This window comes from Daphnia magna, linkage group LG7 (assembly GCF_020631705.1).
Source record: "Daphnia magna isolate NIES linkage group LG7, ASM2063170v1.1, whole genome shotgun sequence".
Taxonomy (NCBI): Eukaryota; Metazoa; Arthropoda; class Branchiopoda; order Diplostraca; family Daphniidae; genus Daphnia; species Daphnia magna.
In genome coordinates, this window is record NC_059188.1 from 10975766 (window position 1) to 10996000 (window position 20235).

Consider the following 20235-nt stretch of genomic DNA (forward strand, 5'->3'; position numbering starts at 1 on the left):
GGACAATTGTCGCGGTTCTTCTTCTTCTTCTTCTTCTTCTCCTTCCGTCCTCGATTCCGCTTGCGGATCGTCAGTGGTTTGCGCTTCTCTCGCGGCTACGTGCGCTGCGGCCTCAGTGAACTGGTGACGTCCTCCGGCCGCTCTTCAGGATGGGCTTGTGGGCGGCCAGTTCGTGCTCCTCTTCCGTGCTGGATTTCTTCTTCAAAATGGGCCGCGGTCCGTCAAGACCCGCATCTTCCGTCGAGCATCTCTTCTTGAGGATGGGCCTCGGTTCAGAGTTGCCCGGCACCTGATCCGGCGCGATGATTCCGGGCGAAGACGTCAGCGACGCTCGTTTCAAAATGGAATTGATCGGGTCGACGACGGGCGATTGCGAACGGGCCGATTCGGCGCTACCGTCTCTGCTCAGCGGACGCTTCAGAATGGAATGCGGTTCGGCACTGGCTTCCGCCGGAACCGGCGAAACGGCCAACGTTTCCGCGTCGGCTTCGAATCTCTTCTTCAAGATGGAAACAGGGTCCAACGGCGTCACGTTCTCCTCTTCCACGCGAAGGATGGGATACAGTTCGGCAGGCGACACTTCCGGCCGGATGCGAACGACAGACGGCTCGGCGCCTCCTTCCACTTTTTTTTTCAGGATTCCCTGGACGGCCTTGACGCTAGACGACGGACCGCTCGCACCGCCGTTGCCGACGGGTTCGACAGGTTTGCTCTGCGTCTTTTCTTGATCAGCTGTTTTGCTGCGGCCCAGAGCCGAGGCGTTGGCCGTGTTGGCACGCGCAGCAGCGACGCCAGCGGGACTGGCGGCCGCTGTCTTATCAGCTTGCTGGACTGCCGGTTTATTTTTAGAAAGCGACTGCGTCTGTGGCTGTGGCTGCTGCTTCTGCTGCTGAGTGCATACGGCAGCTGGCAATAATTTAACAGCCGGACTCGAATTGGAATGGACGCAGACATTTGGCGATTCAATCTTGGCCGGTCGTCGGGGCAAGGACACGGGCAGATTTGGGCTGACTGGCGTCGGCTGAATGTTGGCCACGCGATTGAGCAGTTTGGTCGCAACGGCCTTGACGCTTCCACCAGCGCTGGCCGGATGCGCACCGTTGCTCTCCCGATCTGGCGTGGCCGTCAAGCGATCCACTTTGGCAACCGTTTGGTGAGCCATGGCCGTCAGGGCTTCGATCCGCGCCGTTAAATCCTCCGTTCTGATGGGCTCCATCGCTTTGTCGGCCGAGGCCACTTTGCCCGTTCGCCACGGCACCGACGACGAACTCTCCACGGCCGTGGCTGCAATCACGTTCTCTCCGCCAGCGCTGTTTGGCATTTCAGGGACGACGGGCCGGATGAAGGCCGGCGGCTGACTCGTCTTGCGTAGATGGGCCCGCAAATCGGCCGCAGGCTGCGGACTGTGTCGCGAAGCCGTTTCCATCCGGCGGATCATCGCGTTGTCGACGCTCGAATTCATGTCCGTCTCGGCAGACGATGCCGACACCGTCAAATCGGCCGTCCTCCTACGCCGGACGCGCTTTCCCGCATCTTCTGTTTGTGATTATTGTTTTCAAATAGAACACACACAACAACAACAACAAACAACAAAAACAAATTCTAATCGTATCTCTAATTAATAATTGACAGTACTAAGCGGGAGGGGGAGGGTTTGAAATATCGATTGACAAGTGGAACGGGAAGTATCCTATTGGCTGGGACGGGGGGAAGTTCAACGAACCTTGAGATTCAATTTGACCGGTAGCGAGGATCTGCTCATCCGTCAGTGCCCGGTTTAAATTGGATTTGCGCTTGGTGCTTTTATCTTTTTCACGGTTGCCAGCCTGTAGTGACGACGACGACGATGAAGACGGAAGCTTCTGCCGCAGGACAACGACGGCCGGTTGGCTATTATCAACAGGCCCGCCAGACGGATCGATGGGCGGCATTTCCATTAAAGGGACGGACAATCTCTTTGCTCTCTGAACAACTGAAAAACGAAAATTGGGAAATGAAAAACGAGCCAAACGTTTTTTTTTTCTTCTTTTCATTTATGTATTTTATTTTACCCATCTTGTCTTCGACGGGCGGAGGAGTTCCGGACGTGGCGGCGGCCCTGAGCCGTGCGGCGCGGTTAATCCGCACCGGAGCGGCCCCGTTATTCTCCTCGCTCGTCAACGGACTCTCGCGCTTAATGAACCGTTTGATACCGGTCGAACTCAGATTGCAGTTGGTCACATCGCTAACGATGTTGGCCGTCGTGCTCTCCTCCAGCGGCCGCGATTCCAGCTGTTGCTTCTGCATCTGTTTGCGGTGCCTGAATTGTTCCGAATGTTTTGTTTGTTTTTTTCATTTCTTTCGTTTGGAATGCGCCTGTTTTTTATGACAAGCAAAACTCACTTGTATTTAGCGTACGATTGTTCCTCGTGCGGAAGATCTTCGCTGGATGAGCTGTGATCGTGGCCGACCGTTCCGGTGGCTAATCCGGCTTGTTGGCGGGCGGCCTGCAATTGTTTTCGTCTTTCTTCCTTGTAGCGGGCAATCCGTTCGTCCCTCTTCTCCACCACCGTGACCGGAGCGCTTCCCGGCTCGTTGTTGTTACTCATTCTGCGCCCGCTCGATTTCCTCACGGCCGGGTTATCTCTGAATGAAACGAAATTTTAAGTTCAAATTAAATCTTGTTTTTTTCTTTTTTTGTTTTTTTTTTTTTTTGGTTTTAATGGAAATGATTTCTAAAACTTGGGCGCGGCGTGATTTGTAATCAATGTGCAGAAGAAAAGAATAAAACCAAAAATCAAGGAGCGTGTGGGACGTCATTTATTTGGGAGAATGCATGTCGTAGGCGGAGAAAAATTGAACTGAACAAAAAAAAAAAAAATGGAGGATATTTGGTGAAAGGCCGGAATTCAAAATAAAAAAAAAAAAGGGGAAAAAGGAAAGGCCATTTTTTAATGGTGACTGCATGTGATACACGAGCTAAAAATGTATATAAGCATAACAAGAAACAAAGTTAATGATGTCGCCACTTACCCAATATTTAAAGCTATCTGAGACTAGGGACACACTCGACTGCGAAATCAATTCGAAAAGATCATTAAACTCGGAATCATTTTGTTTTTTTGTTTTTTTCACAGTGTTTCCTCTCTCTCTCTTTTTTATCCGACCTCACTAACTGCCCAAATGAGACGCGATAACGAGAGATGCGTAACGAAGTGGACCACGGCAATCGTTATAAGCACAAAATATAGAAGAAAAGAGGGCGCCCTGAATAAAACCCCAAAAAATAAATTTCTTCTATTAAATTTCAATTACTCAAAAGTGACCTCATTTGATCTTTCGCAACCGGTTGCTGGACCTCGTTTTTTTTTTTTAAGAAAAGAAAATGAGACCACATTTTTAAGTCAGTCTTGCTTTGGAATTTCATTTTTTTTTTAATTTGAAGATGGTGTTGTTCCTGCTTAATAGAATGCAACATCTTTAACAAAAAGAAAACCCACAATACAATTTAAGAAAGAGGACTCGAAGAGTTACTGTTAACGACGCGTCCTCAATTAATGGCGATAACATGATTCGCTGGTTTTCTACTTCACACAAAAAAATGACATCGGAGGGCAGTTGGTCATCGATACCTGATATCCGGTTGACGTAATTAAGGCGAGACGGGTCATGAAAAGGACGCTAACTATCGAGACACGATTTGTCTTGTTCGAAACGCTGTAGCTCGAAGCTACAACACTAGTTCTGAGGTTTCAACTGTCTTGTTCTTTTTCTTTCTTCTTTTATATTTTAGTTTATTCTCAAAAGGTTTCGGGTTACAATAACATACCTGGCTGTCGGAGTTGTAGCTGATGCGGTCGCAGTTGTTGATTGTGCAGGGCGGCTTTTCAACGGAACACCTGTCCACACACACACACACACACAAACAGATACAAAAACATATGTTTATTTATTTTATTTTATTTTAAAAAGAGGAATGAATTTCAGACAAATAGGGGAACAACAAATGCGCACAAGTCGCCAGCATTTCGGGCCGGTGACGTTATCGCCCATCGAATCCAAAGACGGAAAAGAGCGAGAAAGGGAAAAAAAAAAAAATTATAATAAAAGGATAAAATACATCAGGCCATTTGACGTCACACGCCATTGCCAAAATGAAATCGAAAAAAAAAAAAAAAAATTTCAAGCAAGATACGATCCCATGACAACCGGAGGCGTTGTTTTAGATTCCTAACATGGAATCGCATGGATATTCTTTTGGGTGGGTCATCGGAATGTTGCATTTGCCAAATACAAATGTCCAAATAAATAAATAAATAAAAGAGAAAGAGAAAAGAAAAAAAAAGGGGCCCGTCTTATGTGTGCGTGGAAAACCTTCCGGACGATACCGGTTATTAGATCCGGTTGGGGTTCATTAAGATGGGCGCCTTTTGTACCGTCACGAGCAACAACAAAAAAAGAAAAAGAAAAAGGGTGGCGTGGCTCAGCCGGGCCGGGTATAACGTGACGAATCCGTTACAATGTTTCAAACACAAACAAACAAACACACAAGAAATAACGTAAACTTACTTCGATCAACCGACGAATTGGCCGACGCCGACGCTTTGTCCGTCCGCAACTCGCCGCCCGCTGGGTCGGTCCGGCTCGTCTTGCGACCTTTTCATTTATTTATTCCGTTTCGAATTCCGATTTCCGATAGAATGAGAAAATAAAAGAAAGAAATAAACGAATGAGTCAACAAGGCCGTCACGAGGGTAGAAGAAAGTCTTGCACTGTGCGTGGGCTATTCGATTCCATTCAATCACACACACACAGACTGCAGTCACAGCTGACTCATCGAGCCAAGAGGTAACAAGAAAAGTGTCGAAACAAGTGAAGAGAATAGACGAATAAAGAGACGAAAGAGCGGATGTTATGTAGAGAGAGAGAGAGAGAGAGGGAGACAAAACAAGAAAAATAGCGTATGCGGTTTACGGTAAACCTTGGAGAGCAGAAGAAAAATATATTGAACAAAAAGCCGGACGGAAAAACCGCAATTTCTTTTTTCTCGGTATCCTCCTCCTCGTCTCTGCCCCTACGCCCAAAGAAAATATTTTTTTTTTTTTTAAATAAAAATCCAAAATTCCATCCCTATTTTATTTATTTTCTTATTCATTCTTGCTCTTTCTCTCTTTCTCTCTTTCCCCGGCCAGTTGTATAATCGAATCGTCGTCCAAAATCGTATTCAAAATAGGCGATGAGAGAAACTAGACACAACAGCAAAGTCTTGCAAGATGAAGACGAGGGACGAAAAAAGAGAAGAGGTGGAAAAAACCTTGGTCTCATTTCCCGTCGACATCGAATAACTCTCTCTCTCTCTCTCATTCTCTATCGTTTTTCTTTAACAAAAAAAAAAAAAAAGGGAGGGGGTTGGGTGAAGGAACGAACGAACGATCCGCATATGTTTCGACACCTTAAAGAGGCGCTATCACGTCATTTGGTTATTGAAAATTGTTTTTGTTTGTTTTGTTTTTTCAAAAATAATTCTTGTTTTTCTTTATTGATAGCAAAAAATAATGATTGACTTGTAAATGTAAAAGTTAAAGATTAAATAAGGGGGTTAGGGGAAACACTTGAAAAATACAGACAGACACACACACAAACACGCGCGCAAGAGAAACCCAAAGTTTTAAACATGCCGAAAAAAAAAAAAAAATTAGATTGTGACGATTAAAATAATTAGTTATGTATAAATTCGTACCGTATTGCTTCTTCTTTTGATCAGACACACAAACAAAAAGAAATCGGTTCAAAGTCTCGCGAAAGGCGGGCACGGAAAAAGAATTTCAAACTATAAAGACACAAAAACACAGACGCACGCACTAGCACTTTAAAAAAAAAAATTAGGGGGGGAAGGTTCGGAGAAGGGAAAACAAAAATGGGTGTGTTTTGGGTTAGAAAAATGTTTGATTTGTTTTGTTTTTTTTTTTCCTCTCTTCTTCGTTTTTCTATTTTTGAAGAAAAACTTTCACAATCAATTTATTCCGGCAGAATAAAATGGAAAGCGTAGATTTTGAGATAGAAGCACCCTTTCGCTTGCTTTTGTTTTTGTTTTTTCCGTTTGCCGTGTCACTCAGTGCATGTCGCAAAAAACAGCGGCCAGGGCCAGCAGGGCTAACAAGAGTTGGGCGCAGGTGGTCAAATCGAGGCCGCACAGAGTAAGGAGTGACGTGAGGATGCAACCGGCGCAGACTACTTGGTGCATCACGATGCGTGTTGTTGTGTTGCCGACGCCTCCTCCACCGCCACCAGCGAGCCACCAGCTGTGGGCGGCGCCGGACAGGGTAGTTGCTTCAGAGACTTTGCTTTCGCCATCCGACATAGACAGCCATCTAGCGGCCGTTCGACACACCGACAAATCATTGTCAACAGATGGCGCCACATTGGCATCGTCCTCTTCGTCCTCATTCAGAGACGTCGACGAAGACGAGGACGACAATTGCCGACTGGAATTGCTCCACTCTTCCATTTCCGGACTGGAGCGGGAAGAAGAGCGAGCCGGAAGAGAATCGATTCCGTCGTCCGAACCGGGTTCGACTGGTAGAACCCAGTCCGTCTCTTGCACAACAATGGGCGACGGACTTGCGGTCGTAATGGCCTCTTGGACCGTGAAAGCGGTGGACATGGTGGTGTGAGTGACGGTATCGTGCGCGTTCCAGGTGCCGGCCACTTGGGTGGCCGGCCGGTTAAAGCTGACGGTACTACTACATGCAGCGTGCGAGACTGGATGCAACGGTTCCGGCATGAGAGCCGGTTCCGGTGTAACCTCACCTGGAGACGATGACGCCATCGAGGCCAACCTTTCCCTTTCCTTCTCCTCTTGCCGGATCTGATGATGGAGGATCTGGCGCACTTCGCGGGCGCAGCACGACACCTGGCCCGAATCGCTGCTATTGGCCGGCGAAGCGGATCGCTGTTGCGTAAAGTGGAACTGAGGCTGCGACTGGAACAGCGGCGATTCCTCCCAACAGTGTCCAGCAGCCGGACTGGCGCTGCTCGTCTGCGCTTCGCTCGAAAAGCCCGTCGGTGGCTTCAGCGCCAATTGCAGTCCACTTGAATCCACTTGTCTATTCGCACGTCCGCCCGGAGCAGCCGGCGGCGGCGGCGGCGGCGGCGGTGCACCGCATTCAGATAATTCCGAAATCAAGTGGTCCATTTCCAAATCTGGCGGCTGGGCGGAAACTTCAGATTTTTTCTGCTGCACGGTCAGCGCAGATGTCGGGTAGAGTTTGGCCAGCGCTGGAATCCTCTCGGCCGTAATGGTTTCAGTGCTGCTAGCGGCAACGTCGCTCAGTTGGGCCCGTTCCACCCAGCTGGCCATGGGACGCACTTGACGTTGGATAATGGCGTCGACGTCATCGGCTTCGATCGACTTGCCAACTCGCTTCAATCCGCTGCGCTGCTTCACGGCCCTCGGCGTCTTGGCCGATTTGTTGTTGGCATTGCTGTAATTGTTGTTGTTGGCCGCCAAGGCGGGCGACTCGTCCAGCAAGTCGGACAGACTCTGCGCTCGAGAATCGAACGGGTTGAATCCGATGTACCGCTCGTCTTCCTCGTCGTCGTCGCGGTTGAAATCGACCACCCCGCCACCGCCACTCGGACGGGCCGCGTCCATCCTAATCAGCTGGCCAATGTTGGCCGACAACGATCGAACGGCCCGTCTCTTCTTGAGCGATTGCGCGGTAGCGTGAGGTACATACTGGAGCAAATCGTCCAATTTGTCCGTGTTGACCGGGCCGGGCGGCAATTGCAATTGGCCCGCGTCTTTGCGCAAATTGCGGAAGGCCAAATCATCGCGGACGAGGTCGGGATATTTGGTGGGATGCAGGAGCGGACGCAAATCCATTTGCTCCGGCGTGACGGAGCTGTGCAAATAATCAGACGGAGAGGCGGGCGTTACGGGGCCCAACGGGATGCCGAACGGCGGCTGCGGTTCGGCAACGCGCAGCGGCTTGTTGGCTTGGCGGATCTGTCGGTAGGCCACATCGTCGTAAATCACGTCCGGCTCATCGGGAGAAAACGAGCCCGAACGGCTGCTGACGTCGTGGTCTTCGCCCATGGCGGCCGTCAGCGACGGCGAAACAAGTAGATACGAGCCAGACTGGGCGGCGATCGACTGCGGGTCGTTGCATTGGCTCTTGCGGGCCGCGGCGGCCAAGCGACGGACCGCCATATCGTCAGCCACTTTATCCGGAACGGCCGATCGGCGGTTGGGCGGCGCCCTGACGCGTTCCGAATTCACCGTCGTGTTGCTGGAGACCAAGTTTTCAAAAGAGCCGGAAATGCTCCAATTCATCATCGTGTCCAGGTCGGACGTGATTCCGTGACCTCCTAAAGGATCACCTCCGGATTCCGAGCCGCTGCACACGCTGACCGCCGTGGCCGGGTAATGGTGTTGATTCAACTGTTGGTGAACGGTGGGCAAATCGCGGCGCTCGGCCCTGTCCAGCAAATCCTCATCGCCGTCCAGCTTGAGGCTGCGGTAAATCTGTTCCAGCTCGCAAATCGCTTGTTCAAGGTGACGGTCCGTGCTGGGCTTCAACTGCGACAGTTCCCTGACGTGATGCGGCTGATTGTTGTTCATGTTGTTGCTGTTGTCGTGGGAGGAGGAGGAGGAGGCGGCGGCAGCGGCGGCCGGGAAGCGCCTGGGCGTCGACGCTATGACGCCAGATCCATTAGCGCAATTCAAAGCGCTTCCTGTCGCCATATAAAATGGTGGGCAATCTAGCGGCGAGGCCGCGCTATTGTGGCCGGCGTCGCGGCTCCTCGGGCTGGACAAATCGCTGTTGAGCGAACTGACGGACCCGTTGTTGGCCGTCAAGTTGAACGGAGCCAGCCGCTCCCTGGCGCTTTTGCTAGACGTCGGCGGCGTCTGCTGCTGCTGTTTCTGCTGGACTTCTTTCGAACGCCAAAATTCGCGGACGGGCGGTGCGGACGAATTGGCCGCGGCCGGTTTCATGGCGGACGCGTTACTCGCCAGCCAAGGTGGCGGTTTGGATCGTTCCTGCTCGGGCGATTTGAACGGCGACGGCGATTTGGCCGACGAAGGGAAAAAGGCCGAATGATGGCGGCCGTTCGGGCTGCCCGGCTGACGTTGCTGAGGCGAACCGTTCAATACTCGACGCTGGACGGGCGAGGTCACTGGCAAATGGAGGACGTTGCCGTTGGAGCGATCGCTGATCGTCGCGTTGGCCGGGACGAGTCGGCCGTCCTGGTCGACATTCTGATAGTCGTGCAGAGACGCCGCTTGCTGCAGATGCTGCTGGCCAAAACGCGAAAGATCACCAAACGAATAGGAAGTCGGCCGGCCGGCGGACTGCGCAGGCAACGGCTGGGGCTCGTTCGATTGCACTTGAAGCAGATACGATTTTTTGAGCGGATTGCGAGGCGGAGGTGGCGGCGGGGTGGCCAGCTTTGGATGCGTGACCAACGCCGACTGAGCCCGTCCAACTATCGGACTATTGTTATTGTTGTTGCCATAAGTTGGCTTCCTGAGAGTGACAGGCGATTCGGCCACCCGTGGGCCGCCATCTGATGGCGTCGTTTCCGGATGATGGGCTCCACCCCGCGGCCCTTGGATCGAAGAGACTGACGATGCCGTCAACAGCCATCGCTGATTGCCGCACTTTGACGTTGATGGATGGGGCGGCGAAGATGGCGACCAGTCCGCACACGACGGAGAGGCATGTCTACTACTTTGCGATTGCTGTTGTTGTTGTTGTTGTTGCACTTCCCTTCGCAGGGAATCTTCGTCGCGTGATCGACGCTGTAAGTAGCGCTCCGTCCGGCCCGTTCGTGACTTGGCATGGCTGGTACGACAACTAGCGCTGCCGTTGCTCGTCAGGCTCTCCTGGCTGCGTCCGCGCCAATACGACGACGACGACGGCGACGGCGCCCGCAAATGGACGCCATCTTTGTCGTTCTCGTCCGAACTGCTGCCGCCGACGCTGCCGCCATTGTGGCGACGCGCTTGAGCTCGAGCCAAAATGGCCTCGCGACGCTCTTTGCGACTCAGCGACGACTGACTAGCGCTGAGATCGCTCTGCAACGGACTCAGCGAGTCCACGACGGACGACCTGTCCTTCGATGCATTCCTGGGCGGGTGTTGAAGGAAGTGCCTCCTCTTATTGGCCTCTTCCGACGTTGCGTGAGGTTTCGTTTGACGGCCGCCGGAAGCGGGTGAAACGTGAACGCTAGGAGACGCAGCCTGTGGCGGGCCGGTTCCTTCATCTGAGCTAACGCTGTCATCGGGCACGGTCGGGGTCTGTTGAGCAGGTTTACTATTGCGCCGGAAAAAGCCGCTCCATCCGGTCCATTTCTTCTTTTTCCCCGGCAGTTGTTGAGTGTCGGTCACAACGACTTTGGCGCTGGATTTGTCCGACCGATTTTTATTGACAAACGGCAGTGCGTTTCCGCTACCGCCGCCGTATGTAGGTGTCGCATTGGCGTGACTGCTATTGCTGTACACGGCTCCGTGAAACCCTCGATTAGTGTAACCGGGCAAGCTGGCCGACTTGGAAGCGGCCGATAGGTTGGGCGACGCTTTATCCATCAGCTGCGGAGAGCCACCCGTCGATACAAGTTGCGTTTTCGGCTTGTAGCCAACTGCTGTCACCTAGCGAGAGAAAAAAGAAACACATTTCTCAACATATGTTTTTGAATAAACAAACAAGATACACACACGCATATTTTATACTTATATCTACGACAACAAATTGGTTAATATAACGGCACAGCTATCAAGCCACATACTGGGAATCAGAATTTTGTTGCTATAAAAACAAAAAAGAAAAAAAAATCCTCATAAGAACGACTGAAAACAGAAGGCCAACATCGAAACAACCAAATAACCCATAAAGCAGCTGGGCGGCATAAGGAGTAGCTGTTGCGGCATGGGGTAAGAGACCCGGTCCCGCCGACACAAATGAATCACAGTGCGATAGCTCTTTCCTTCTTCTTTTTTTTTTTGTTGGTTGCATCCGCCTTTTAAATATAGCTTCATTTTCCCTCCCATTTTTCTTTCTTCTACACACACACACACACACATCGTTTCGCTTTAGCCGGTTTGAATTCCGTGCCTATTAAAAAGATATAAACGTAAATGCCAATCTCATCTTTCTTTCTCTGTCGTTTAAGTTTTATCCGCAGTACTTTCTTCTTCTTTTTTCTCTCGGATGGTAGCAACGCGCAACTCAATTCTCGTGTAAAATGAGAAGACGAAATGGTCGTCGAATGGGATGCCGACCAAAATGAAAAAAAAAAGGAACTAACGGGAAGAGTAAAAGAAAAAAAAAAAAGACGGAATAGAAAAATATCTAAAATTAAACCTCCGCCGCGCCGCGCATCCGCTTCTCTGTTTATGGTGACGAGCTTATACAGAGCCCCTCCTCAAACGAGAAGCCAATGACGTGCAGCTTCCATTGAAATCGTTGAACGCGCTTTAGAACAAGAAGAAGAAAAACAAAAACCACATCTACACGAACAAGACTTTGCAGGCAACTCGCACAGAAACAAAACAAAACAAAAAAAAAACTATCTTTGCCTGGCCGTTTTGGAACACTAAAGCCCTCGAGGAAAAACAGCATCGCTAAACAAACTTATGCGATTATTAGGGTGTGAGAAAGATATGACACCGAAGAAGAGAAAATGCTTCTACACCGGTATATATTGACTTGAAAAAAAAAAATAATAATAATAAATAAGAAATGACTATTCCCACGCCAAGGAGGTTTGGTCATCCAGGCAGTGTTCCAGAATCAGTTTAGAATCTCAAGAGAGAGAGAGAGAGAGAGAGAGACTGGGCCAAAACAACAGTCGGTTCAAACTTGAAATCCTTTTCAAAAATAGACAAGGCACCGTGTGTAACGTGTGTGTGTGTGTGTATTCGTTCAGAGTAACGCGGACGTTCGGTTTTGGACGCCGGGATGACGTTATACCATCCCAGCCACACCACACACACACAATTACACAAAAAGAAAAATACCCAAAAACACTAAGAGAGCAACAACAAAAAATGTTGAATTAAACTTTCCAATTTAGATTTTTTTTACGCAATTTTGTTTGTCGTTGAGCACGTTTCACAAGATATGCAATCAACCTCAATTCATTGGTATGTAGCTAATTTTTTTTTTTCCTCCAACGGATTGAAAGTTTTCAGAACGAGCGTTCCGGACGCAATGCACTCACGCCAGTACGAACCGGCTCATCGATCCGGTTTACTTTTAACTGTTGCAATCGCCTTACACAACACAATTGGATTAGCTACCTTCTAAGCAGTTCACAGCTTGGTTAAAGAAGACCAACAACTTTAAAAAAATCGAGTCATGATAAAAAACTTAAAAGAACTAATTGAATCCTTACCGGTTGACGTCCGCCAATGATATAATAACAAAAACAAAACAAAACAAAAAACACACCCAACCGGCTCTCAACGATTCGGAACGAACTTTCACATTCAAATGGGACAAAAACAAACAAACGCGTGGTGAATGAAGGTAATTAAAAAATAATAAAAAAAAAAAGTCAGCACAGGACAATCCACCACCCCCCGTTTTTTTTCTCTGTGTTTTATCGGGCACGACGAGTTCTATTAGATTTCGCCTTTTTTTTTCCCCGAATTTCACAAGAAAAGTTAACACAAAATCCACAAATTGAAGAAGAAAAAAAAAGAAACAAAAAAAAAAAAAGGCAGGGACGTGAAATAAAAGGGGGACTGTCGTGACTGAGTGACTATAGACAACACCGGGTATACAACTGCGCGGGTTTCGTGCACTCTTTTTTAGCGGCTAGACTCTGCTAAGAGTTCGGTCCGGGAGAGAGAGAAGGAGAGGGGAAAATGGGAAAAAAAAAAAAAAAGTCCAGACGACAATCCCACAAAACAGCCAACGTTGCCATGTCACAAGCACAGCCGGCACAACTTTAAATGGTGACCTTACGTGTTTGCCTTTCACCTGGCGGTTGTCACCTTGAAACACAATCACGCAACGCAGGTGTAACTACTCCACACAACACATGGCCAACGAAATGTTTAAAAAAAAAAAAAGAAAATGAACATTTTTGTTTTGTTTTTTTCGGGAAAATCAAGTGAATTGAGAACGAGGCATCCTTGGAAACTCAGCCCGCCCACCCACCAGGAAACAGACTTGTTGTGATGGAGTTGACGTTGAGTCTTTTTTTCTTCTCCCCCCCTCTCACTTAACGTTTCTTAGATGGATGGATCGCGGCAGCTTTTTAAATTTTTGTTCCCCTTCAAAGTCTCTTTCCATGGCCTCGGTTATCCACAAGTTTTTTTTGTTTTTCACGTGGAAATGAAACCGATTGCGTGAACAGCCTGAACATATTTTTTTTTTCCACCCCGCTTCAAAGAATTACACGACCCTTCAACTTTTAAGATCAACCCAAGTTCCTTTAAAAAAAATTACCCTGTGCGAATGAACAGGAGGAGGAGTTGTTGCGGTTGGGAAAGAGAACCCCGTGAGACAGGCAATGACACGAAAATTTCATTCAAAAACAACATTAGCCTTAAAAAAATCCCCCCCCCTTTTTTTTGTGTTTCTCCTTTACCTGCATGAGGTACATGTCGAAGATTTCAACCGGTACATATACAAACACACACACACACACACACAGAAAGAAAGAAAACAAAGCCAAAAATCTATCGATTGCGGAATAATGCAGATAGTTCCGGCGGAAGTGCGCACTGACACAGCTGACCAAAAAAAAAAAAAAAAAGGAGAGATAAAACACTGTACAAGAAAGCTGGAACAGCCCACCCCCTCTTCTCCGTTACACAATAAACTTGCACCGGAGGATGTTGTTGTTCTCTCTGTCTGTGTGTGTGTGTGAGACGGTCGGACGTATAGACGAGAATGACACGGGTATGGCGGAGGACTCACTTTCTTAAAGCCAAAGGTAAGAAAGAAAAAAAAAAAAGAACCGGGAGAGCCCTGGCGGCGTAGTAAAGTAATAGTACAAAAGTCCTCCACCTAGAAAAGAACCCCCCCACCTTTCCTCCACCCACCTCTGCCAGCCTTACACATACAAGAAACAAACGATTCAAAAATATTTGGCGCCCGTAAAAGGAGATTTTCTAAAGAGGAAAGAAATAAAAATTGAATACAAATCAATGTTCGCATTTTGAAATCTCTCGCAAACTACACGCCCGCGTTGGAAGGAGAAAAAAAAAAGAGAGGGCCGTTCAATATTTGAAATGACCGACTTTTTCTTGTGTGTTCTCTGATTAATGCGTAACCATGAGTTGAGTTCGAATCAATTAATTTTTTTTTTTTTGCTGTTTGAATTCTTCACATTTTCCAGCAACGATCTGAATTCCTTGCATTTGTTTTATGGCCAGCCTTTCTCCTTCATTTCGTTCTAAGGCCTTCATTGCCCATTCACATCTCAATAGAAATGGCCATCTTGTTTTCAATTGGTAATCATTGCCGTCTGGACGGCAAAAAATGATTAATCGATGAAACACGGCAGAAGGTCGGATGTCCAGTAGCGTCTTTTGTGTGTGTGTGTGTCCAGCATTTAAAAAAAATAAAAATACGAAAATTCGAAGGAAATGGGGTCGGCACAAGGTCGGGTTTTCCAAACGTTTTCCCAAGCCCGAGCAAAAGAAAATAAATCTTCGTACTCAAAGACAAACGCTAACCACATCCAATTGTGTAGAGTTCCCCCCTCCCCCCACTCCCGACCTCATTACGGTTAGTAAAAAAAAAAAAAAAAAAATGACGTCCGCTCTTTTTTCAACTTTTTATCTCTCTCTTTTGACAGGTGCAATATTGAAGCATTCTGTAGAGGCAGAGCGATAAAGCAAAGAGAAAAACATTACCTCCTCTGCCTTGTTAATGAGAAATATCGTGAAGTCCAATGAGCTTGGCCTTATGCGGACTTCCCCAAAAATGGCGGATCAATTGTCGGCAAACGGGAAAAAAAGGATTGAGGACAAGGTTTATTACATTTTGGGCCTTTCTGATTTTTCTTTCTCTATTCTTTTCTCTCTCTCTTTGGGTTTCCCGATGGCCACTCACGATGAGCAATTTGCATCTCCCACAAGAGAAGGAAAATCGAATTTGCATCGACGTTCCCGATTTCTATTGGGCAATGAAATTATTTGGAAAATGAGATCATAACGGCAGTTACTTTGTGTGTTGCTGGGCAAATACCTGGGCAAGGTGCTCCAGTAACAAACAACAACAAAATCAACGAAACCTGGAAACCAACGTCACGATTTTTCAAGAGCCAATCCACCAGTTTTCGATTCTCGTCCTAGCAGACACATTTTTTTTATCACGTTTTAAGTCTTTGTCCTCGGTCATGTGTAAAAAAGCAAATTCAGGAAAAGACCGTGACACACAACCGTGCCCGGTGCCGCTTTCTCTCTAGTATTCTGCCCGCGTGATTCAAATCTTTTCGCTTCCCCTCCTTGTTCCAGGCCGTAGTATACAGTCATTTCATACATTCATCCCTTTTTTTTTCATTTAGAAGAATTTTCTATTATGACATCGTCTCACACACACACACACACAACCGTATAAAATTTTATTAACATTCACCAAAGAAATAAATAAAAAGAGAGAGAAATTTCTATCCAAACAAACATAAAGGTTTTCGGTGTGTGTGTGTGTGTGTGTGTGTGAGTTGTGCATCTGTAAAAAGAATGATGCATCATCTCTCGGACAGACGGAAAAGAAGAAAGTTGTTGACGTAGTGGGCCATTAATTTTTTTTTTTTGCCGCGCGGTTTGAATATTTAAAAAATAAAAAATGAAAACGACGACAACGAAAAAGAGGAAGAAGGAACGTAAAATGCATTTCTCCTTTTCACGTGTGTGCATTTCATCCGGCCAAGGGGGGAGGAAAAAAAAAAGGAGCCGTGACGGTGCCAAATGACTGTTCGTGACCAGACGTGCGCGTACACGTAACACGCACCCAAGTATTGAATATTTCGCCGCTCATTTTTGTATTATTCTTTCGTTCGTTCATTTGTTATCAACTAGGGTTTTGTGTTTCCCGCCTTTCTCTTTCCTTTTTGTTTTTCGTCATTAATTGTTTCACGCATGGATAATCAAGCGAATTGTTGCTTCAAACAATATAGACAAGGTGCAACTCGGACCAGCGTTTTCTCTCCACCTCCCCCATCTAACCCCCCCCCAGTTAAAAACAAACCCCGGAGCTCTGCTTTTTTTTTTTTTTTTTCAAAGGTGAAATTAGGTAGCGAAGAAAACAGACACAAAAACGAAAGAGAAAGGTAAGGTAGGTATGATACCTGTACGAGGAAGAAGAAAGAAGATGACTAACAAAATCCTGAAAGAATAACATGACCCCTCTGTTCGTACCCTAACGTCTTTTTGCTCTCTCTCTCCCCCCACCAACAATCTTCCAACAGTTTTCTTTTGGCTGCCGGCTAAATAGGAACAGTCTGACGGACAATAAAAAACCAAAAAATGTTTGAATATACCTGGCAGTTTGCTGAGAAAGCGCGTCCAAGCTCAAGACAGTCACAAAGAAATGAAAAAGAATAAACAAAATGTGTAGAACTGGCTCTATCGACAAAAAACAAATAAAAACTTGTCGAGTAACGAGGAAACGATCGAATGTCAACCCACAGAACGTGAAACAAGATACGGGTCCCACACGGATCACTTGTTGCGCAGTTCTATGCTCTACATTAATTTCGGTTTAATATTTTGAAGGAACTAAAAAATAATATCTCTGAGAATGCGCAGCCAGACGACCGTCTGTCCGAGTTAAACAAAAATAAAAATGTGGCGTCGCGTCACACTGCACTTCGTCAATCCAATAATCAACCAAGAGTGGGGGGGGGCGAGAAATACGGGCTAGCTTTAGATAGACTCTGTTTTTGCTTTTGGATGCTTTGCGTTTGGGTACAAAAAAATCAGGGAAAAAAGAAGCAAGAAATACCTAATTTTACAGACGACTAAAAAAAGAGAGAGAGATGAACGGCAGACGAAGTAACAAGAACAAGAAGAAGAAGAAGAAGAAAAAAAAAAGTTATTTCTATAAAAAGATGTTTGAGAAGGGACTCCAAAATAGACGAGGAACGCAGAAGAACCGGGGAGAAGCCGGAGAGTCTCTAGCGACTCTCTCTCTCACCCTTCTTCTTTTTCTTTCTACTTTAACAAACTACCACACTCGAAAACAGATTTAGAAAAACACATGAGATATGTGTGTGTGTGTGTGTGTACCGTTCGGTGTGTGTTCCGCGTTGCTTTTTACCTTTCGGAAGGAAGAGGAAGGAAGACGAGAGAGTGTCGTCGTCTCACGTCTTTCGTCACCCCAAGCGACACACAGGCGCGTGCACCTTAGTTGTGTCTCGTGTAATGGGGAAACTGTCGACGTCGTTCAAAATGACTGAACGTTTTTTCCACCCCCACGCACACGAGAAACCGAAAACAAGACAACAAAAGGAGGGAGGAAGAAGCGAAGTAAAGGACACACGTTCGTCGACACGGAGTTTGCAAGGGGGCGCACTGATTTCTCATTTATCTTCCCGATGTTTCCTTCCTGTTGTCTATGTGTCGTCGTCCACAAGAGCTTGACAGTCGTTGGCTAGACGTTTAAAAACGACGGCAAATGTATGTCAGCTTTACCTTTTTCCCTCTTATCTACGTTTTTTTTTTTGTTTGATTTTTGTGTGTGTGTGTGTGTGTAGCTGCTGGGCTCCATACGCCAGCGAAAGACGTACAGAGAGAGGTAAATAAGGGAAGTCTGGCTTTGAAAGAGTCTACGTATCACTAAATCAAAACTGCTGGGACGCCCGTTTTCAGCGTGCCTAGTGGCCGTGTTGCCCCCTCTGTTTTGAATTTTTCTAGATACTCATTCAAGACATCTAGCGGCTACTATCGAACGTCTCACCGGATTGATCCACAACAAAAAGGGGGAAAAAAAGTTGGAAATTTTTTGGTTCTTTTCTCTTCCTAATCTGGAAATCTCGAATACGGGAAGAATGAAAACAACAGAAACCCCGTTTTAAGAAGATGAGAAAAAAAAAACTAGAGCCATATGCGGAATGCGACATGAATAACTGCGTAAATCTTGGACTGGGAAAATGCAAGCCCGTGGGTATATCACAATTCCACAACGAGTCGACTGACCGTAAACATTCTTTTTATGGTCTGATTAATTCTTACATCCAACAGGTTGCTACAGACAATGCAATGCAAACTTGCTTCATCAAGAGTGGGACGAAAGTGAATTGTGACGTAATTGCTCTCACCTGTTGGGGAATGGTTACGGTCCAGATCTTGAGGATTCCATTTCGCTGTTGCTGGCTGGATTGATGCACTCAATTTCACCTGCACTCCCACCTAAAGAATTTGGAATTTGTTTTCGACACAGGGTGTGTGTCTGTTGGTGTGAGTGGTTTTCGGCACCTCACAACATGAAGAGGGGGACTAGGAGGAGGGAGGACAAGGACATTGGAATGCGTGCGTGCGTATGTGATTGGCTAAAATTAGCTAGTCGAACTTAATAACTAAAGGAAGAGAACCTTTCGGTGGTAGGCAATGATTGGGTCTAGTTCTTCCTACCTTGGTGAGCGCGTGTCGTACTCATGGTTCCAGCACGATCATCAATCAGACGTCTCTCGCGACTAACAAGGTTGTGGAAGGTGTCAAATAAACTAGTGCTCCTATTATCCGTCGACCGAATTCCTCGACGAGACAAGGCACTGTTGGAACTTTTTAAAATAAGAATGGGGTCGTTCGACTTCGACTCCCTTGGTCACACAAACAACAAAGATCTTGCGCTCAAACTGTCATATTTTCTTTTTACTGCGAGACAAAGCGTTGCCAGTTCATCGAATAGGCTTGCTTTGTTCAGCCAATTTCTGAATTATTCTACCTTTTTGTTTGTGTTTTTATTATGAAGTGCCTTGTCATTCTTTCACAAGCATTGTGAAAGAATTTTAAAGCATAAAATTCCGGGAGATAAATGCCAATTAATGTCGTGACGCCGCCATCTGCAAGGGCAGGAATGGCGCCAAATGCTGGCGCGGAATCTCCCAATCACCAGAAACTTTTCTGCTCGTTGGTATGGCGCGAAAAATTTAATTTGCTAGAATCTTTCCTCTATTCTTCAAGTGGTGTTTTAGTTTACCGCTAGATGGCGTGGGTGGGTTAAACTAACCTCATTATAAATAGAAAAACAAAATCAAGGCAGCGGGAAAAAGCGAGGCGGTTCAAAAACGAAAAGAAAAAAGAAACAAGAAGTAAATATCGAATCAAAGGACATCAACTTTAAATTAGGAATTCGATTAGGTCCACCGATTTTCTGGAGGGCGAATAGTAGTCTAGCAACGCATGTAAACTACGCACATCAGGTAATTATACGCGTCATTTTCCGTAGCTGAAAGCTTTACTTACATCACGACTGACGTATTACTCGTACCAAAGCGTAATCAACAAAGTTACAAAAATCAAGTGGGAATTCACGAAGGTCATTGATTTTAGTTGATGCTTTGATTTTTTTTGTTTTGATTTTTTCGGCCACTTTAAACCTGGTTCGCCAAGGCCAGTAAGGAAGAAAGCATTTCGGCAAGCAAAAGGTCGTTAAAAGGACGTCATTATTTATGCAATTCTACAAGACAGACGAGATAGAGATAGGGCGGAAAGAGAGAGAAATGGGAGAAAGTGTCGTCACGTGTGTCGTCATAACCCGGATCTCGATCTCAAGTTCAGCGAAAAATACAAAAAATAAAATAAAAAAAAAGAACAACAAAAAAAAAACAAAAAAACAACGACTGCATGGGACGGATGGCATGTAGAGAGAGAAGCCTCTCCAAAAAAGAAAACGTCCCTTTGTTTTATGGTATCCAACTTGTTATTTGATGAGTCTGGCAGCAGTGCCGTTGTCGCGATTCTGATCGGTCGCAGCTCGCCATCCGAAATGGAAATATTTTTCTTCCGTGTCTTCTTCTTCTTCTTTGCGCCAACGTATAATCAGCAAACGTGCCACCATTTCTCAGACTCGTCCGCCTCTTAAATTCATTCTGACCATAAGAGGGACGTGAGAAGCATCGTGATCATCGGCGCATTTCTTTGAACTTCACTTTTCTTTTGTTTTGCTTGGTTTCGTTTGATGGATTTGTGTTCTTTTGCTGTTTCAAAAATGCTATTCGTTCCGAATGAGACAAAACCGGAGACGTACAGTATGTAGATGACTCAGAGGTTGGGGGGGACTATTTTGGAAA

At 46.7% G+C, this 20235-nt stretch overlaps 1 protein-coding gene and 1 long non-coding RNA gene across 11 annotated transcripts; one reads left to right on the forward strand and one right to left on the reverse strand.

Annotated features, from left to right (window-relative positions):
* Window positions 1-112: 112 nt before the first annotated feature.
* LOC116934274 lies at window positions 113-18889 on the reverse strand. Of its 10 annotated transcripts, none has more exons than XM_045176850.1 (9): window positions 18575-18889; window positions 18262-18352; window positions 6790-10633; window positions 4549-4635; window positions 3809-3878; window positions 2383-2625; window positions 2052-2299; window positions 1724-1972; window positions 113-1536 (listed from the first exon to the last, which is right to left on the reverse strand). In XM_045176850.1, exons 3-9 carry the CDS (start codon window positions 10568-10570, stop codon window positions 113-115), a joined length of 6102 nt encoding a protein of 2033 aa, XP_045032785.1. In that variant the 5' UTR covers window positions 10571-10633; window positions 18262-18352; window positions 18575-18889. The 10 variants fall into 10 exon arrangements, with proteins under 10 accessions (XP_045032785.1, XP_045032783.1, XP_045032788.1 ...); XM_045176848.1 differs by having other exon boundaries at window positions 18262-18439; XM_045176853.1 differs by lacking the exon at window positions 18262-18352.
* LOC116926886 lies at window positions 17600-19806 on the forward strand. The gene is made up of 3 exons (XR_004396382.2): window positions 17600-17738; window positions 17813-18107; window positions 18185-19806. It is a non-coding gene; the product is annotated as an uncharacterized LOC116926886 (long non-coding RNA).
* Window positions 19807-20235: the final 429 nt, after the last annotated feature.

Bases quoted from the DNA above. Each gene is read 5' to 3' on its own strand.
- LOC116934274 (XM_045176844.1), bottom strand. The intron at 3,879-4,548 runs GTAAGTTTACGT...GTGTGTGGACAG, and splicing joins CAATTCGTCGGTTGATCGAA to GTGTTCCGTTGAAAAGCCGC. The intron at 1,537-1,723 runs GTTCGTTGAACT...AATCACAAACAG, and splicing joins CGGTCAAATTGAATCTCAAG to AAGATGCGGGAAAGCGCGTC.